The following is a 21,110-nucleotide window of genomic DNA, read 5'->3' as shown; positions in this document are numbered from 1 at the left end:
GGTATTTGTAGTACTGAAAATGTAAACTCAAATTTTAGCAACTAGACATTCATCTTTGCATCCATGCACACTTATGTATTCCTTCATCTATCCAGGCAACCCAGTGATCTAACCATTCTACTCATTAAACCAGTGATTGTACCTTAGAAGCACAAGCTTTTCAAACTTCTGGTCTGACAACCTGTTTCTCTTTGGAGTAAAGACCAGCTTCCCTAGGCTAAACAGACGCTCTACGGGGGCACTGGACGGAGTTGCTGCATTGTATTTTAGTGAGAGGTGCTTTATCAGAGGAAATCTATTCAGATCCACCATGCCTTTACCCGTCGATTTCACATAATCCAAAATTTGGGATTCGGCAGTATCAGTGGTATGATCATCCTCCTCTACAAAGCAGTAGAACGCATCGTCCTCATCTTCTTTGGCAGAGTCAGTGGCAGTGCTGAGGTTGTGTGTTGATGTGCTGGTACCTTGAAGCAGGACTTCATCTTGGACTTTACGGCACTCTGCCAGCAGACTTGCCTTGGCCTTGTCCCTTCTGTCCTGTGTCCGCAGCCAACGTAGTTTAAACCTGGGCAGCGTCATAGCAGCTAGTATGGCACTCTCGCTTTCCAGAATCTCTGCAAATCTGGTTTTCACTGCCTGAAATTAAACATGATTCAAATGACATTATTACACTGACTAACACACATGTGAGTGTGCATAGTGCACATTCACACTCTCTCTCTCTCTCTCTCTCTCACACACACACACACACACACACACACACACACACACACACACACACACACACACACACACACACACACACACACACACACACACACACACACACACACACACACTCTATTATATGCTAAAAATCCATTTGATGTAGCTTTTTTCAAAATGTAAGAACATATTTAAAGTTAGTAGGCTATTTCTTACCATGACAACTGCCGCTGGAAGGTGGACAAGGATTTGCAGGCCCCCCGTGTTTTCAGGGTCCAGGGTTTGGGAGATCATTGACTCCAGCGTGGGTAGGAGTGTGCCATGGAAGCACCTGTCTTCACCCTGAAGTTTGTCTAAGGCTACTGTCAGTGGTTTCATAACTTTGCAGTATTCCTTGAGGAGCAGAAGCTCCCGCTCTGTGATTGCTTTCACTCCAAACTTGGAGGAGAGCGTGGTCAGCTCGGTGATGGGGATCTCGCAGATTCGAGCTACAGCATCATAGAATGAGTTCCATCTGGTCGAACAAGGAACAAGCAGCTTCTTCTTGAGGACTTCATCAACGGTCTCCGCAGCCACTGTGGAACGACTAGCCTTGTTCCACAACGCTGTGCATTTTGCTGTTGCACTTCTGTAGGTAGATTTCACATCTGATGACTGTAGCCACTTCTCAACATCAGTACATGAAACCAGATTTAATGTGTGTGATGCACACCTGTGATGTGGTGGCAATGTCACCATCACAGCATCATCAACATCATCAACATCATCACCTCTGTTTTGTAAGACATTATCAACATCCACAAAAGACACATCATCTGCACCGTCTTCATCATCTTCACACTCGTCATCCTCAACAATGGGCTGGTAGACTTTAAATGCCTTCACAAAATTGGAACCATTGTCTGTGACTGTAGCTGTTATTTTGTGTGAAATGCCAAATGAAGAATGAATATCGTCTAGTTCGGTTGCTATAATGTCATATGTATGACGGCCCATAAATCTTCTGCATGCCAGGGCAGCTTTTTTTCTTTTCAGGCTAGGTGGATGGATCCAGTGGGCAGTTACACCAAGATAACTTTTGTTATGTGCAGTCCAAATATCTGCAGTCGTAGACACATATTCTATCTCTTCAAAAGCCTTCAGTAGCTCTCTGTGCATATTGGCATACTCGTCATCCAGATATTTAGAGAAGGTCTTTCTGCATGGAATTTTGACATTTTCTCTGACGGGTATTTTTTTAATGATGGCTTTGAAGGAGTCTGACTCAACTGTTTTTATGGGCAAAATGTTTTCAACGACATACCTGCCGATCAGCCCATTCAGTTCACGCTGTGTGACAGTAGGTTTTTGTGGGAGATCAAAATCCAGCTTTTGCTGCTTAGCCGCCGTGGCCCCGTCATGCCCTTCTTTGCTGGAGCTAGCTACTGATGTATTATTGCTGTCGTCTGTGTTTTTTGCCACTAGTTTTGTTGCTGCATGTGTTGTGGTCAGATGCTTCATTAGATTTGAGTTGCTCGCGGCCGATGTGGACAAACGCTTTCCTCCCGAGCATAACGTGCACTTCAAATACAAGTTCTTCCCCTTTCTCTCAACGATGGTGAAGTAGTGTTTATATTTCCACTTGCTAAACGCCAAATTTCCCACTTTATCCTCCTCTTCTGTACTCGCCATTTCTTCTCTGTCTATCACTTTGGTTTTACCGGTCGAAAGTTGTGTGTGTGCGCCGCACAGAAGCTACGTCGGTTTGTGTGTAAAATAAACTCCTACAAGGATTCGTCAATGATGTCACGCAGCTATACATCGTCAAGTCAGTTACTTCCTTGTTCCATATCCGCAAAACAAGACCTGTCTTATCCTTGGTATTTATCGAAACCGTGTTGTACTAGTGTGCTCTCTACTCTGCAGCCCGTTTATGAAGTGAGGAGGAGGAAAGGAAGAAAAGAAAAAACAATAGCCTAGAACTCATGCTGGCTGCAGGCTTTTTTTTTTTTTTTCCATGATCGCGCTGGGGCCCCGATTTTAGTAACGGACTAACGGCAACACAAGTCATGTTAGTAACGGAAACGGCGTTAGTAACGCTGGATAAAGTAATTAATTAGATTACAAATTACAGAGGAATGTAACGGCGTTACGTAATCGCGTTTATTATAACGGCGTTAGTCTCAACACTGATTATGTCCCCTTTAAAGACTTGCTCCCCAAAACGTTTTTTTTTGTGAATCGCACAAATCAAAGTGTTGATTTGTGAAGTATTCTAGTAACAAAAACGATCCTTTCCGGTTATTACGCTGCCTGTTGGGCTGGAGGTGGCAGGAAGTCGCTTCTTGTGCTGCTAAGCTTAGAAAAATAGCAGAAGTCAACAGACCGCTATTCAGTTTTGGGACACAAACCCGCAGTTTCCGAAATAACCTAGCCTAATTTATGACCCACCACTTTGTATTGTTCTGCTACGTTTCTGGGTCACAGAAACGGCAAGTTAACATGCTTGTACATGCATCCTGGGGTCTCAAAGGCCTTTTGAAGATGTATCTTTGAAGATATACTCATGCATGTACTTATAGCGGACTACGGGTTAGCTTGTATCCGAGGTGATTTGAAGAAATACATTTTCAAAGCCACAAAATATCTGCGTCTGTCAATGTTGTGGTTTAAGGCTTTCAAATGTCGAGTTAATGTGCCTGCTCTTGTCACTGATCCATACTATTTATGTAGTGAACAATGTACTCCAGACTATTTTGAGAATCCAGAAGTGGTGGAAAGATTGAGTCGCTTCTATGGGGCATGTCATCAGCATATTCCTGGATCCTCTCATGCTAAAAGAGGGCGAAGATGGGGAGTTATATAAACCCTTTTAAATCCCTTAGGGCTTTTTGGGGGGTTGGAAACATACTTACCAAGTATATTTATTCAACAGAGATTATTGTTAAGGATTTCAAACACAGGAACCGATCTAAAAGCTATAGCATAGCAAATAAAGCTATGCTATAGTTGATAAAATATTAGAATATAAATAATATTTATTATATTTATTGTCTGTAATATGTATTTATTAATTATATTAAATAATTATAATATAAATAAAATATGTATTATTAATACTCTATTCAAATATTGTGAAAAACTAAAATAATAACCTGCTCTAGTAGGATGGGTTTTGATTCAAAAACGTATCTTTATTCCGCTGTAGTAGTACTAGTAGCAGGAAGGGAATTCAATTGAACACCACACTTTTGATAAATGATTCATGTTGAATAATGCCACGATTACCATTGGAAATATTTTTTATTATATTTTGGCTACAACTGAACGGTGAGATTGAGATGCCATTGACCTGCCATTGGGAGTCAATGCCACTGTCTTCTGCCTTCCTGCAAACAATGTGGTCTCCGACAGTAGGTTAAGAGAATACAAATGACCTTATAATTCAGAAGAAACCATTCAGGCCATTCAAGCCAGTGGAGTGGCTCGCACATTTGATTTCTCAAATGGGCAGTTGTGAGTGCTGTTGAAAAGAATGAGCAGGGACTGGTCCGCCCTTGTCGTCCGTGAACATTGTATGAACGTATACATTGTATATGAACGGCAAGGATACATTGTGTATTTGACGGCATACTTTGTGGAAGGTCAGTAATGTTGTACTTTCATATGAACTATGTTCATTTGTCAGTTAATCAGATAACCAGTCAATGTGTCAAGTAGTAAGATATAATAAGACTAGTTGAGTCATGTCAGTAACATATTGACAGGATTTCAAGCTAATACGGTACATTGGAAAACAACAACAACAAGCAATTATCTAATCCTATCAAAGAGCAGGGAGTGGTTCTCACACACTAACACACACACACACACACACACACACACACACTCTTCACCCCAATATGGAGTTCACAGACCCCAATTAGCCCAACCTTGAAGGTGGGGGGAGGGGGGTGGGACTTCTTCCATGCAGGGGGTCCTGAGTGCTGAGGACCTAGGGGCAGAACAACTAGGACAGATAGCCTGAGTGACATCAGAACCTATTCCAGCCGATGCTTTACCATGGATATGTATTGCACGCTTGAATGATACATTTGTCGACGAGGGAAATGCGATCTTGAAACATAAATGTAGGTTCTTGATCAGATAGATTTGAATGTGCACTGCAGGCAGTATTTTTTGCTCACCATTTCTCCTCCATCCCTTGCTGATGTTGAATTTGTTCTCCTTGGGTGTCCTTCCCCACAAGTCTCACCACAGCTCTCTCTTTTCTCCTCCGTGATCTGTCCTTTGTTCTCCTCTGTGCCGCTCTGTTCATGGGTGTGACCGGTTCCGTTCACTTCTCACTCATCAAACACGTGACGCAGTTCTATATGACCTCTCTCTCTCTCTCTCTCTCTCTCTCTCTCTCTCTCTCTCTCTCTCTCTCTCTCTCTCTCTCTCTCTCTCTCTCTCTCTCTCTCTCTCTCTCTCTCTCTCGTGTACTGGGATAACGACAACTCTCACCCACTGAGGTCAAAACGTACATACACACACCCATGCAAAGATCAATCTCATAAACACACACACATGCATGCACACATGTGCGATTCACTCACACATGTGCAACTCACTCACATACATACACACATACACACAACATATTCAGATGAACTCCAAGGCGATGTCGCACAATGATTACGATTATATAAAATGCACAAACAACTAATTGGGCCAAGGGAGATTGGGCCAAACTTTCTAACACAGGGCCTTGCTTCACAACAAATTAAAGCTCTCTCTCTCTCTCTCTCTCTCTCTCTCTCTCTCTCTCTCTCTCTCTCTCTCTCTCTCTCTCTCTCTCTCTCTCTCAATTAGCCAACTTTTCCGTATAATCATTACAAAGGAATAAAATGCAGCTTTTATGATAGTTAATTTAGTTTATTTATTATATATCTGTATTTTTTTGTAGTTATGCATTGTTTTTATTATGACTATTACTGTTATAGTGGTGTGCATTGCTCACATATTAATTCATTACCTAGCAGATGTTTACCCCAAGTACGCCCCTCCTCGCTTCCGAACTGCTCCAAAATTGAGGCTTAGCACAGAAATACATTAAGTCAGCGCGTGTGTACATTTGATTTATTGTTTATAAACGTCCTGCATTGCACAAAACCACCTGGCCTAGCTTCCCTTTACAGAACAATGTTCAACACTTTGAACATTGTTAAGACCAATGCTATTCTTTTTTATTTCAGGTTGGATTATTGACGGTTGCGCTTTGTATTTGCCTATAAAGTTTTCATATAGAGGGTCACTCGCCTCTCAAATGGAAAACAATATATTTAAGCAATAGATCACGACAGGCTGTGGTATACGGTCATTATACCACAGTTAAGGGGCGTTGTCTGTCCCGACGCGCAGTGGAGGGACGGCGACCCCCTTCACTGGTGGGTATACTGTGTGGATATACCCCTTCACTGTGGTATAATGACCGTATACCACTGACTGAAGTGATCTATTGCTTTTATAAAATGGTTACGTAAGTATGGCGAAATGAAAGTCGGAAAAGCATTTTTTTTAACAAATACAAAAAAGTAGTCCCTCCTGGCTGCCGGCAAAGTGTACGGCGGTTGCTATGCAACACACTGTAGCGTCCTTCAGAGAGAAGGCTAGAGACGGTAGCTCGGTTCTCCAGCAATTTAGCCTACTATCGAGTTCACTCACCGTGTGCCTATTGCTTTACAACATTTCCACCCTCTCCAGCAATCAACATGTTTTTAGGCTTCAGTGAACTATGCTATTGCTTTTATATATAAATAAACAACAGTTCAAGTTAGGCGCGGAGTGATACTGGACTCTGTAAACTGAACGGGCGTCATAGCTGTGTGTATACGCTCAATATACAACAGTTGGGAACCAATCAGATCGCTTGATTTAAGCCACCCGTTTTATAATTAGGTAATTAATCATATTATATACATATCATATCATATATATCATCCTAAATATCATATCATATTAGTAATTTATTATGAAAAATATTAAGACACCACACATTATTTATAATTTAAACCTCACACTATCAGTACATATGATTGCTAAATGTGTTTAAAGAGGGAGTGAACCGGAAATCGTATTTTTTTATTAACATGCTAATATACCTTATATGATCTTCAACATAGTATGTCATTGTGTCACTCCTAGTTAAATAAGATTGGCATCTTTGAGAAAACAGGTCTCTGCCAACCACGTAGGTAACGTTCCACTATGCTCCGAACTCAGGTCAGGTCCTTTTCGTGACCTGGACGTGTCGTTCCTGAGGGACGTTTGATGTTAAAGGGACACTGAGTGTGTTGGCTATGCGGGGCTCCGTACGGGCAGCATTTCATCGACGTTGATGGCTGCCTCCGAGAGCGGGTTAAGCTTCTCAGACACTTTTAGTACAACAGTACACTGTCTGGCACATTGCAGATAGGCTAACAACATCGCTCGTTATAAAGCTCAGAACTGAAAGAAGTAACACAAAGTTGGTGTTGGTCGTTACCATGGGGATAACACTCCTTCCTTTCCTATTATGCTCAGGCCATTCTTTTTTTATAATATTATTTTATATAACATTTATTGTATGTGATTTCAGTTGTTGCTGTTGGCTTAATAACTCGCATTTCTAATAACAAATAACATATTTAGTGAGTAAAGTAGCCTGGAAATTCAGACCCACATCTAGAAAGCTGTAGGGTCTGGCAACGAGTAATAAAAATGGCCCAACTCGAGGGGCGGCACCAAGCATGCATTTGAAAATATCACTGCACGCAATTGGATAACACTACGACCAATCAGAAGAATACAAGTAAGGGGTGACGTATACAGACCAGCGGAGCTAACCAATAGATAAGACTCTTGCCGTATCCGGTCGGTAAAACAGCAACCCTTTTGGCCTGCCTATATCAAATACACCGATGTGATTGGTTAATATTCGGATCCAGGGGAATCGGGGAGTGATAGTGCTTGTTCCCAGAGTGACTTGCTGAGCAAATTCAAATTGTGCTCTTACGAGAACTCTGGATTTCTAGGGTAAGTGTAAAGTACAATGAAAGGCAACAACAGCAAAAACAACATAATTGATGGCCCTTCTACACCTAGTTTCTCTTGACACACACACATACACCACGGTAACCGAGGTCTAGAGCTCTAGAGCGTACTTTTTAATTGGGTTGTGTGTGACTTGTGGCTGCAGTGCTTGTAGAGCTAACAGATCAGCAGTCGATCTAGACCAAAATAACATGAGTCAGTCTGAAACAAGATGGGTGGCTTTGCTCACAAATATAATACACCCCTTGTTATTTTCACATAACACACATGTCAATTATAACATAAATTACATAAATATGGTTTAGTGGGGGCTTTCAAAATAACTTCAAAATATAGCATAAATGATTGTCTTTGATTATCTTATCTTATTCATTACCAAAACCCTTGTCTATTTTCAGCAGCTGAAGCTTCTCTCAATTACATGTAGTCAATTAGAAAAGGCTAATGACACTTTGAAATTTCCTGAAGATATTCTCACAACAATAGTCTGAATGTAATCAATTCCTTGGCTGGTTTATTAAGACCCCAGGTTAATTGTTGACATAGTCTATGTCGAGATCTAAATCATGGTTCAACCCCTCTCACGGTGTACAAGTGGCAGTTTGTGAGAGCCATTGACATCCATTGTATTCATAATGAGCAGATCCAATAGCTGTAATTTAGTTTTTAGTTTTTAGAAGTAATGGCATACGAACTAGGTCGTTTTCTCCAATACTACCCACAAACGAACAATTTTGTGTTTACACACGACTGCGCATGCTCACAGACTAACTGAGAGCTTTCTACTTACCTTCAGAAAACCAGAAACTGAGCACTTCATTTGGATTCAGAAGCGACCGTTTAGGCAGCATTCCAATCAGTTAAAAAATACCCCCCTCCTACACGATACCCTCCTGACATATTAAAATGTTGCTCCACTCAGAATTTAGAATCAGTCCATTATACTGCCCCTAATGCAGCCAACTTCGCTCAAAATGATAATTCCTTGCTTCTCTGTCATTAAGTCTGTCATTTACAGTGTGCATGTGTGGTGGCAATGAAACACAGAATCTAAACTTGCGGAATTGTTAGTGTGTGGGCAGTAATGGAGAAAACGACCAAGCCAGGGCAGTTTGTTCACTCAAACTTGTGATGGCCAAACAAACATACAGCTATAGGAGCTGCTGAATCCCTGTTTGCAGTAGAATGGACGTCCATTGACGGCAAACTGACCAATGTTGGTTTGCCCTACACAGCCAGAAGGGGGGAGTGGAACCGAACTCATGTCTGATTTATATCTCGACTGAGACAATGTCACCTGTGGTCTTGGCAAAACCGGCCAAAAACCATAAAATAACATCGTAAGATAATTACAAACGACACGTGTTTGCTTCAATTCCATTATGATAACCTGTAAAAAAAAAAAAAAGGCTTTTTTGTGGTATTTTATTTATTTACGCATAAAACTACTTTCCTGAACAAAAATGCTGACTGTGCCATTTTGCCATCCCGTTGTCCTTTAAAATTTAGACTTTGTGTTTTCCCTCTCTGAAGCGCTTGTTATCCCTGTCTGACTACTTTGCGTTTGGAGGGTAAACATTAAAGTTTAATTCATAGGCTGCTCTGTGAATCTATGAATACGAAATGGCCTATTTAAATAAATACAACTTGACTTGAGTTCAGAATTTGGGAAAGTATCCAAGATTAAATGCATTTTTAGTTATTTGTATCCCTATTCAATGCCTTGTTTTGCGAATATAACCGGTGTGCCAACATGCATTTTGTTGAAAAACAGTACAGTGTAAAAGGCAGTAGAGATGTATAGGCCTATATGTTTTAGTATCGACCACTGAGCAGTGGTTCTAAGTCCCATTTGAAATCCCATTGTTTACCCCGGGGTCTGTTTTTCACAAATTACTGTTTCCAGTAAACCGTCTCTCAAGACCCATTACTGACAAGAAGCCAGTTGTTGACATAACCAACGCTGTGTCCAAGACCTTCCATATGGAAGGATAGGATAGGGTCGGGTCATAGCTGTCAATGCAGCGTCAACGTATATATACAGAGAGAGAGAGAGAGAGAGAGAGAGAGAGAGAGAGAGAGAGAGAGAGAGAGAGAGAGAGAGAGAGAGAGAGAGAGAGAGAGAGAGAGAGAGAGAGAGAGAGAGAGAGAGAGAGAGAGAGAGAGAGAGCCCTGAAGCAGATAAAGCCGTAGGCTGTAGTCCCTGCTTGTGTCTCTGTTGTCGTCTTTCAAGATGCGCGCAAAGTTTTTTTTTGTTATTGTTTTCTGCATAAAGAATTCAGTATTTGTTCCAACGATGCTCCTTAGATGTGGGTTCCACTTTTGCCTGAGTGTGACACTTAACAAGAAAAAACACATCTTGAAGTTTTATAAAATTAAAATGTATGTTTTTTATGAAATGGTATGCACTGTGTATGTGTGTGTGTGTGTGTGTGTGTGTGTGTGTGTGTGTGTGTGTGTGTGTGTGTGTGTGTGTGTGTGTGTGTGTGTGTGTGTGTGTGTGTGTGTGTGTGTGTGTGTGTGTGTGTGCGTGCTTGCCTGTGTGCTTTGTTTGTGTGTCCCCCCCCCCACACAACACGGCCTTTCACATCTGATAGTGTGTGTGATACATCACGATTTACTGGGATCTGATCACAAGTTGCTGACTAAAGCAAAAAGAAGTGTGCTGCCTGGCACTGGGGGACACGTAACCAGGCTTCATTAACCGGGTGCACATGCTCTTGGTGAGCGTGTGCGTGCCCGTGGGCTTGCATACTCAAACTGAACAGGTTAGAGAGGCATCTTCATACTTACTATCACCTCACTGTGTTCAGTCCTCTCTCTCTCTATCTCCCACTTCCTAATCTCTCTCGCTCTCTCTCTCGCCCTCGCCCTCGCTCTCCATCTCCATCTCTGGCTTTCCTCTTCGCTCTCTCCACCTCAAGCCTCCTCTTTTCTCACCTACTTTCCTCTATCCTCCCCCATTGTCTTCTTTCTCCTTCTTTCCTCTCCTTCTATTCCTTTCCCTCTCCTCTCCTCCCTGGCCCCTCTCTCTCTCTCTCTCTATCTGTGTGTTACCAATGCCATGCAGCCTTCTATTTTCCAGCGTGTCTTGACTGCGTGGGTAACTAGTGCCTTTCAGCTCCCTGCCATACCTGTGTGTGTGTGTGTGTGTGTGTGTGTGTTTGAGAGAGTATCTACCATGGAAACATAAAATTGCATCTGTGTAAGCATGCTTATGTGTGTTGTGAATAGGAGAGTGCGCACTGGTGTGTTTTCGCTCTTGGAAAAAGCGCAAATACACACACACACACACACACACACACACACACACGCCTGTTGTGTGCGGTAAACACATTTATCAAAGTCAGAAACCTGTGTGCAATCACAACAAGATGTAGCAGAGACATCTCACACTAGACGGGGAGTGGATTAGCGTGTGAGATTGAGTGTGTCGTGTGTCTGTGGTTGTTTGTTGCGTAGTTTGAAAGATGAAGTTATTCAGACGTGGGTTTGAAGAATAGGCCCCGAAGTCCCACTCAAATCCTTCATTGTTACCTCACATTGGAACTACTATATCGTCTGTAATACCAGTTTATAGCTCCATGAACATGACAGCTTTCCACTCAGCTAGAAGGTACAATTTCAGAATCCACTCCTGCTTTACAAACTCATCTGTGACTAAATGTATTCTCGTAGCTAGGTCCCCTAATATATAATGTAATGCTTTGGGATTACTTCATGTTTTTGTATTGCTCTTTAATGACGTGCTTCTTAAGGAGATCAGTGCAGCGGAAGCTTTAGACCCATTTCACAGAAGTGTCATTGTTGGACAAAAATAGGTGTTGCTCTTACAGAAATTATGGATTTGCTCCTTTTATAAACCAGGGCACGGGTAGTGCCCTGGTTTATAAAAGGGTCTGTTGAACAGCACAACTCTATCATCCACTGTTAGGCTGGTTTCACAAATCAGACCTTAGATAAACATCTAAAGGCTGAGGGCAGACAAGCTCTTCCTTTCGCTTCTGATTTATTTCTATCCCGTCGTGTTCCTTGGGACAGGGATCTGTCGGAGCTTGTCACACGGAACGGGTCTAGACCGATAACAACCTGACCGGCAGAACCACTTCAAAGATGCTGTGGCTGACCATCGATCGGAAGGGAAGGGTTATTCTTCTGTCCACTATGCTGTAGTAGAGCATCGAGCTTTCAATTAATAAAATAAACAAATCACGGCTTGGTAAAAAGTCGCACACAAAACCAGACTACAACGTGGCTTCGAAGGAGTAAACGGGACCTGTTGGGATAAGCGATGAGGCAAGGGGGGGCTTTGCACTGATTGCAAGGCTCTTCCACAGCGCTATCACTAGCAGTGCTGCCGCAGCTCATCCTGTTGGAGGTCTCATTAAACAGAGATCCAGAGTGCACACAACACTAAACCCTTCCCATAGCCGTATTGCCGCCCGGACACCAATGTCTTTAGACAAAGGGGCCGTGTAATTGTTTCAAATCCAACCCATGTATTAGCCCGGCCACTGTGGAAATACATTTGTTAATATCGTCTTCTTGAGCCTTCATCTTGCCACGCTGTATCAAAACAGAAAAATCTGTGTATCTCCGCCCCCCTTACACTTTTTTGTTTCTGGCCCAGGCGCCTAGCAGTCTCCCCCCGCCCCCCCTCCAGAAGTTTGGCTCTAGCATTCGCCAGATTCTGGATCCAAAGATACTGTCGGCTGAGTGGCAACCAATTTACGTAACACAGGGACATGGTTGTGTGTTTGATCCCTGTGTATTAATATTTAAATAGATTCCAAATTGTATTAACTTGTCATGGCAGATTTGTTTGGCAACGACAAACATTTATTAAAGGGGAATGAAACTTTGTAATAAGTCATTCTGAATAGGCAGTTCTCAAGGGCCAGATATGAGAGGGAAAGGTTTACCAAAAAGATTTGAAGAGATAACTGATTTACACTTTTCTCTGCTCGGATTTCTAAAGTGAACAATGCATTTGGAGATGGATAAGGCCTACTGTTTTAGATCCATTAAGCTTTTTGCAAATATACAACGTTTTTAATAAGCAGCATTGGCCAGTTTAGGCCTTAAACAAATGGGTTTCCTCAGTGCATTTAACAAAGGTGAAAAGAGCAGGCTGCTTCAAGAGAATAGGGAAAAGGCATTATTTATAGTTATGTCTTTAATATTCTTCTGCTAGGCGAGAGAAGGAAATAAGACTCCCTTTGGTAAAGCAGAGCACCCATAAATTGCTAATGGCAACCGTGATGCCTCTCCATTTCTCCCTCTCTCCATTTCCAATTCCATTTCCCTTTCAAACCACCTTTCCTTTTTTCCATTTTCCCAAAGTCCATGCTCCTGCCCCGAATGGCCATTAACATTAGCCATACCGAAACCAATGAGTTTGGCAGTGAGCCAATTAACTAAATTCTGGCCTTCATCAAATCCCCCCCTAAGACACACCACTGATGGGGGAGATGGATAGCCATCTGTGAGCAAACATGGCTCTGAAGAAGTCTAATGGAAAAGAGTTATGATGCATATTATATTAGGGCTGGCATTCCTCACAGTACATTATTTAATACAGCTTTTCAGCTCACTTAATGAATAGGTCTGTGTGTGTGTGTGTGTGTGTGTGTGTGTGTGTGTGTGTGTGTGTGTGTGTGTGTGTGTGTGTGTGTGTGTGCATGGGTGCGTGTGTGTGTGTGAGTGATGAGGGCAATATGACGACTCGAGGCAAAGGAAGCAAATATACTATAGGTATAGTATATTTATATAGTATATATATACCTATATAGCTATAGGTATATAGGTTGCAAATATACTTTTTCTTTGAACGTACAGAAAGAAACCCAATTTATTCAGTGATTGAGAAAGGAAATGAGGGCTGGAGTAGAACACACTGTGTTTAACCTGATATGAATCCTGGGAGGTAGAGACGCACCCGAGACACCTCACGTACGCAGTGTTGGAAGTCAGTGTGATATGGCGACACCCCGGCTGAAAAGGCAGCGAGAGACAGTGCACGTTAAAAAGTCATTATGATGAAGGCACTTCTGAGTAGACAGCAGTCCACCCTTAGCCGTGTGATGTTCAGGATTGCATTATCGGCCTGGCGCTTGGTTACGAAATCCTAAGGTTTGTGATCGGTCAGATCCTCAACGGTCTACGTTGCCGTCGAATGCCTCTGAAGCGGATCCGCTGTTAGAATCAGTCCCGGTCCCACATTGTTCCTTTATCAAGATACCGCTGGTTCTGCTTGGGATCAGGCCTGGGTTGGAGCACGAGGAACACAATTTTGAAGCAGACCACCAGCCTGCCTCTGACCGGGGAGCTGTCCAGGGTCCTGAGCCCACCCCCATACACCCTCTCCACCCTTCTACTCTCCGGGCAGCTCTGTCCACACCACGGAAGCAGTGAAGGAGACTTGTGTTTGAATTCCTCACATGCTCTCATCAACACGGCTGTTCTGATTTAAGAGATCTAATCTTGTTTGTCCTCAAATTGTCTCTGGTAATATTATGGATTCAAACAAGCGCACGCGCTCGGATAAACATGATGGAGAGTAAAAGCAGTTAGCATACCCATCAGAGTTTGAGCAGCTGATTGAGTTGGGGGTAGGACTTTCAGGAGATGGAGATTCACTGTGTCCCACACCAGTGTTGTGCATGAACGAGTTCAAAAGAACGAGTTCATTGAATACGTTCATTTTTCTGTGAACTTTGAACTGAACACAACACATTTGCAAACAAAGAACTTGAACGTGAACTTGTTCAGATTATGTGACGTGAGCGCCACCGTTGAGGTCCAATTGTGGCGCTCACTGCACACTGCGGAGCGCTCCGACTGCGGAGCTAAGATCTGAATCTTAGCCCCGGCTTGATGATTCAGATCTTAGATTATGGGAGGTGATCCACAAAAGCCTATATAGTCGGAACAATGGGATGTCGGAGCAGAGGGTTTATTTTTTTCGAAATAAAGGAAAAATGGAGCGTCGGAGAAATGGGAAGTCCTCCGCAAGGCAACATCAAAATAATATATAATATACCGGTATGGCGATATTGTCTCAACTAGCCTACATATCTCTTTCAAAAATATACTGGTATAACCAGTGTGCGAAATACCCGTAAATATGTGCAATAGGCCTACCGATATACATTTTCTCAATATGCAGTAGGCCTATCTATAACATTACAATATGTTATGGATGCAAGCCAAGACAATAAGTCTATAGCCTACATGACAACATACACATGCACACACTTAACAATTTTTGATAATCCGATATGCTATAGTATTCGTAAAGCAACACTGACATAGGAGGCAGCATTGGCTAAAGTTGTTTGGATGCACGTTGTTTTATAACATGGAGTGGCAAAGTTGTGCCTTACAATGCAAACACGACAATAATTGGCACCAATCTGGCGCACTTAGAAGAGCAATCAACTGAATTAATGCCAGGTATATAGCCTATCGGAGACTGACACGCAGTCAGAGTGTGATGAGAGCCTGCAGTAGGCTATGACCGATCGTGGTGTGACATTATTTAACCATTCATCTACAGCAAATACGATCAGACAGAGATACATCATTGAACACATACACAAAGCACATTTGTCCAACCACGGCGGATGCTGACAGACAGCCCACAACAAGCCAAACATCACAACGGCGGGTGTCCACTCTCTCTCTCTTGCACACGCACGTACACAATCACTCCAACTTCTCCAACTCCAAGGCTGCCAACCACAAGACCTACATAACCATGCAGTATGACGAAGCCGGAAAGGACACGCACGCAGTCGCATCTTATGCACAACAATCAGTTCTATCATCACAATTCAGTCACTGCAAAGATTTGAAAAATAGCCTCTTACCTTAAGTTAGAATAGACCCAAAGTTATACACTCTGGTTTAGCTTTCGCTTGCTATCCGTTTTTTATATGACTTCTCAACATTACGTCTTTCTTCTGTTTGGCGCACATGGCTAATTTGCATAGGCGCATAGGACTGGCTGGCTCCACTTGGTAAAAAATAGAACATATTTGTGAATAAATGTTTTGAATTCTGAATACTGGACATGGTGAGCTTAAAACATTTAAGTGACCATTAGTGACATTCATTATTTTTTATTATTATTTTTGGACAAAATCTGAGACTTTCAGGGGTCTCATGGGAAATCCTACACACAGGATCATTAGCATTCAGGGCCTGCTCTTTTTTTCACTCTCCTACTTTCTACTAGTTTTCTATGTATTACTTTGTTCTTTGTTGGTTTGGATATCAACACTAAAGATTATCATCATAGAAATGCAAATAAATGCAACGCAAGCTTGTAAGGCTAAAGTAATTAGCAACCAAAGAGAAATTAGTAGTTAGTATTCTCTCTCTCTCTCTCTCTCTCTCTCTCTCTCTCTCTCTCTCTCTCTCTCTCTCTCTCTCTCTCTATCTCTCTCTGCCTCTCTTTTTCTGTCTCTCTTCCAATCGCTTCCGTTACGTCTCACTCTCTGTGCCCTCCACTGAACAAATGACCTTGTCTGCCATTAACTCTAATCTTATACTGCTCCACTGCCCAAAGCTTTTTGATGTCTCTTACTGGACCGAGACCCCCCGATGGCATCCTGTGTTCCTTTATGTCGCAGGCCTTGGAAGTGCAGGCGGAACGCACTCATGGAATGTGGCTCTGATGCATTCACTCTGCTCACGCTGAAAAGGGTTGCAACTCACCAGAGGGGTGCAGGCAGGAAGCTCCCTATGTGCCCATTTGAAGAGAACAGAATCTGCTCAGTTTATGAAGCTGAAACTGTGAGTCATATTTGTATGCCAAAGACCCCTGGGTGAGAAATATCCACATTATCAGCCTTGTTCCTTTTCATATTTTCTATTCCCCCCATTGGCGTCTGGTCCGTCTCAAAAGGTCACTTTGCAATTGTGGGTGACGTTAATATAATATTATGTTATTACTTTCTTCCAAAAACTTTAAATTGCTGTGGAAAAGCTTGCACACATGGGTGAATAGCCGCCTCTTGTCTGCCTCCCGTTCTCTGTGATTAAGAGAGATGTTATTCATGGGAAAGGGCATCGTCCGGTAATGCTATTAATGGGCAATGGACTTGCAAGAAAGTCTGCGGCAAAGTGCCTACTTCAAAATTCAACTGTTTTTCATGTGTACAAGGTCGGACGTGTGAAATCAAGCAAGAAATCCTTTAAAAGGTGCCGTGCATGGATGTGCATGCTTAAAAGATGCATAAGACACAGGTTAATACACTTTATAGGAACTAGTGGGTTACACAAGCATGCAAACACTGCTGTGCTGACATGATCATTTATTAATTTGTTATTGTCCATTTTTCACAATATTCACTTCAGTTCTTGCGTCCTCTTAAGGGACAATCATCAGACCCTTATAAATAAACATCTGTCGCTGTTATAATTGTTTAGAATTACTTCCTTGTACGGAGCATTTGGCACGCACGCACTGTGGCATTAAAGGACTTTGCTCTTTTGGAATCAATGAGAGTTGATCAGTTGGAGCTGTATTGCCATTGTTTCCACTTGCTCTCAGGCAGAATTTGAACAAGCAAGTGTTTTTGACTAATTATATTGGTAACAGATGTTTTTAAAGGAGGAAACACGGTAACGATGGTTTGAGGCTGTCCTATTGTCCTTTAATTAACATTATTCTGTACAATCATTTGTGTAATCAATCACTTTTATCATGGCCTGTTTCTCTATGCAGGGCCCGTGGCCGCTCTTGTATAAGGGTGGCTTGAACAAAGCTGTCAAAACGTACTTCGATTGAAAAGCCACTTGTGGGAAAATCACAACAAGGAGATAAAATACACTGGGGTTTCAAACCACATCTGCGCTGCCCTTATCCTCTGAGCCGTTTGCCTCGGAAGGGCCAAAGTAATCGCTGGCAGACCACTCACGGGTCAGATGTCCAGTAGCACATCAGTGGGCATGGTAACAGGAGGCCCTTGAGCCATCACCATTAATGTCAAGTCCATTATATATCGCTGCTCAGCTCCCAGCACTTAGATAAGACATGGATCTAGGCAGCCACCAAACGCTCATTACAATAATATTGTCTGCCAATATGTTTATACAAACACAGTTGTGGGTAGACCCACACATACACATGTAGCAGAGGACAAACATGAGGCGTGCTTGGGGATTCTGAGCACATTTTGACAGACACACACAACTTCATTAAGAGTGTTCTCAGACTACGGTACCGCCTGAGGACGGCTCGAACCAGCAGCTTATTTGCAAACGCAATCATAATCATCCTTAATTATTATCATTAAATCCTGAATCACTAGCCTTAAATTAACACCTTTTATCGCAGGTTTCCTCGCGTCATAATTTGTTATTATTATCATCTTAAATGTTATTAATTTAAGTTATTTATTTTATTTATTTAACCTCCTCTTCAGTTGAATTTGTCATGTTGTTGTGGCAATGCCTGACAAACAAAATAATGTTTCATTATGCAAATAAAACCTCTTGATTCTTGTATACAGTAGTTTACAACTATGATTAGACATTGCAATTATACATGCACAGATTATTGAGTCGTTGAAGATGCTTGGTGAATCCCTGCTTGTATATTTCCATGGTCATGCTCTTTATTCAGATAGTTTGCTTTCAAGAAGTCTCCCAAAATTTTTTTTTTCTTTTTTATTGAAATATTGACTTATCACACAGATTGGAAAGCCAAAAACGAGGCCACATGTTAACAATAGGCTCAGTTGACCTGCATAATAAATGAAGTGTTTTTTAAATGTTATGAATCAAAATAAATAATATATGTTGAGGAAAAATGTTACAAAATTAAACACAAGTAAATTTGTGTTTCTCTGTGTGCTTGTGTGCTTGTGTGTGTCTCTATTGCAGGTTCCTAGGCGTTCCCCCAGGAAGAGGAAGTTGCCCGCTTACCGGCCCCTTGCCCTTTGACCTCATCTACACAGACTACCACGGCCTCCAGCAGATGAAGCAGCACATGGGGCTGTCGCTGAAGAAACACAAGTAGGTCCACGCATGAGATGTCCAGTGAGGGAGTGACTGAGGGAGGGAGAGAGTGAGGGAGTGAGGGAGTGAGTGAGTGAGGGGACTGTAATGAGGGAGAGAGTGAGTGAGGGGGGGAGTGAGTGAGGGTGGGAGAGAGTGAGGGAGTGAGTGAGGGAGGTAGTGAGGGAGGGAGCGCAAACTAAGGGAACATGGCCTTTTCAAAAATGCGAAGCCACTTTAACATGATTTTCTTCATGGCTCGAGATTACGGTGTTGAGCTCTCTCTGGTGTTTTTTCACCGCGTATAAAACTAAAAATATGTTCTGCCTCGTCTCAGTGCCGCTGGGCAACGAAGGACAAGACACTGCCAAAGGGCTATCAACCATGAGAAGATGATGTTGGCAGTGTAGGGATAAAGTGAATAATAAATACTAACTATCATTCCTTAATTATAATAAATAATAGCAGTTAAAGCAATCGAAAGACCTTGGTGTCTTGTGGGGTCCATTTGACTGTTTAAAAAAACACGTTTAAAAGGCGCACTCTGCCCCATTGGACACCCTTTCCGAGAGGTTTGCACAAAACGCCCTGCCCCGCCGGAGACGCCTTGGAAGGGCGTGCAAAAAAGTGTCTTCCGAGGCGTTTCTGAGGTGTCCACGTCTGCTGTGACGCTGTTGCTGTGTGATCAGCCCCTCGCTCATCAACCCCTGCCCCGGTTTCACTGATCTCCCTCTCATTTCTCAGCAATATACTCCATTTGAACACACCAGAAACGAAACCAGGGAGAGTGTTAAAGCCTTCTGTTAATTGTCGAATACCGTGGCCCAAACGCAAACTCTAATGAGGTAAACGGAGAAAACAACGATACAGAGTTTCAGAGAATTCAGTTGATTTAATTCCCCCTTTTCCATGATACACGATCTCCTGACGACCTGTAAAAATACGCTGGACCCTCACCAAGTAGCCGGGGAGCAGCATCAACGATCTCCCGCTCGCTGTGAAAATAGAAACACAGCGGTTCGCACTCTTTACAAACATAGCAGTAGCCCCTGGGTGTTTCATCAGACGGCCTAGGTTGGCACAGTTTAAACCGTGCCTCACCGCATCATTCCAGATGTGTTATCCTCAAACCGCCCGCAGCAGAGGTGTTGTAATTATGTTCTTGTTCCATAAAAAACCCAGTGGGCAGCCTTGTCTGAACCACTGAACCACTCTTCAAGTTAATGGTCATCTCAAGCACACTCTCCAGGTCTCTACACACAGCCCGGGTCAGGGCTGTGTAAGCAGAGCTGCCTTGTTGGGAAGGTGGACTCCTCTGGCATGAGCTCTTTAGCGTGACCTTCTACATCCAATGTTCCTCTGAGGAGAGTTCAGGGCTGGACGCCACGTTGGATGTGACTTTAATCCATCAGTGTGTCAATGTAGCGTACCCGGGATACTCTCACTCATCTGGCTCTGTTCCTGGTGATGTTGAGAGTGTGTTTTGAGCAGGAGAGGTTTAACATATTGAAGGTTACTTATAAAGACAACATGCTATGCTAGGCAATGAAACCCCCAGGTTGTTTATGGCAGTGTGTAAGCGTACAGAAAGCTCACTGATCAAGCCCAAGCTTTGAGGTGTTTCAGAGAAGGCAGGGGACAGATCGTGACACAGGTTAGGTGATCACTGGGTAATAACCGTGTGTGTTTGTGCCTGTGTGTTTGAATGTTGCGGCCCTAGTCACTGGGAGCACAGAGTTTGTAAAGTCATCGGATGCCAGGGAAAAGCCTGTTACACCCTATGAATGTCTCTGCTGTCCCAGTCAAGTTGGAACACTGAGCTCATCTCCCTGTGCTGGAGCCTCAAAGAAATTCATACACAAACATTCTCACATAGACACACGCTTTCTCACACACACACACACACACATATAAACTACTGTACAAAATCCAACTATCAACCACTGTGAACAAAGAACAAGGGAGCATACAGCGAGCTACACACACATGCACGCACACATACACACACACACACACACACAGTCACAAACAGATGTGTGTGTACCATGTGATGTGTACCACATTCACACGTGTGTGCACACACTAGCACACACATGTGTGCAAACACGCATACACACACACACACATGCTCGCACACACACACATGCGCGCACACGCACACACACACAGTCACAGTCACACACACACACACACTCTCTCTCTCTCGCTCTCTCACACACAATACATGCAGTGATGAGCCTCAATCTAGACTTTTGTAAGGAGCTTACTATTATTGATCAGAATTCTGAGACTTTCGATCAATAAAGCGCTGGGGGGGGGGAATAAGGGGACAACTGCAGAGA

The 21,110-nt window shown here is 42.8% G+C and overlaps 2 protein-coding genes across 2 annotated transcripts in view; one reads left to right on the top strand and one right to left on the bottom strand.

The window, feature by feature from the left end:
• mgat5b (alpha-1,6-mannosylglycoprotein 6-beta-N-acetylglucosaminyltransferase B) overlaps nt 1–21,110 on the top strand; it is a gene marked incomplete at both ends in the record, with an annotated part of 133,331 nt that overhangs the window by 80,645 nt on the left and 31,576 nt on the right. Inside the window, one exon of the mRNA XM_084465126.1 lies at nt 18,655–18,786. Coding sequence (XP_084321252.1) covers nt 18,655–18,786 — 132 coding nt within the window. The remainder of the gene's footprint in view (nt 1–18,654; nt 18,787–21,110) is intronic.
• On the bottom strand, nt 118–14,211 carry LOC311340424 (uncharacterized protein; the record flags this gene model as incomplete). Its single annotated transcript, XM_084465327.1, has 3 exons — nt 118–639; nt 925–1,906; nt 14,003–14,211. 3 exons carry the CDS (start codon nt 14,209–14,211, stop codon nt 118–120), a joined length of 1,713 nt encoding a protein of 570 aa, XP_084321453.1.

Source organism: Micromesistius poutassou (assembly GCF_964030765.1).
Source record: "Micromesistius poutassou genome assembly, chromosome: 3".
Taxonomy (NCBI): domain Eukaryota; kingdom Metazoa; phylum Chordata; class Actinopteri; order Gadiformes; family Gadidae; genus Micromesistius; species Micromesistius poutassou.
Note: the sequence above shows the minus strand (reverse complement) of the source record. Positions and strands in the feature narration are given on the sequence as shown.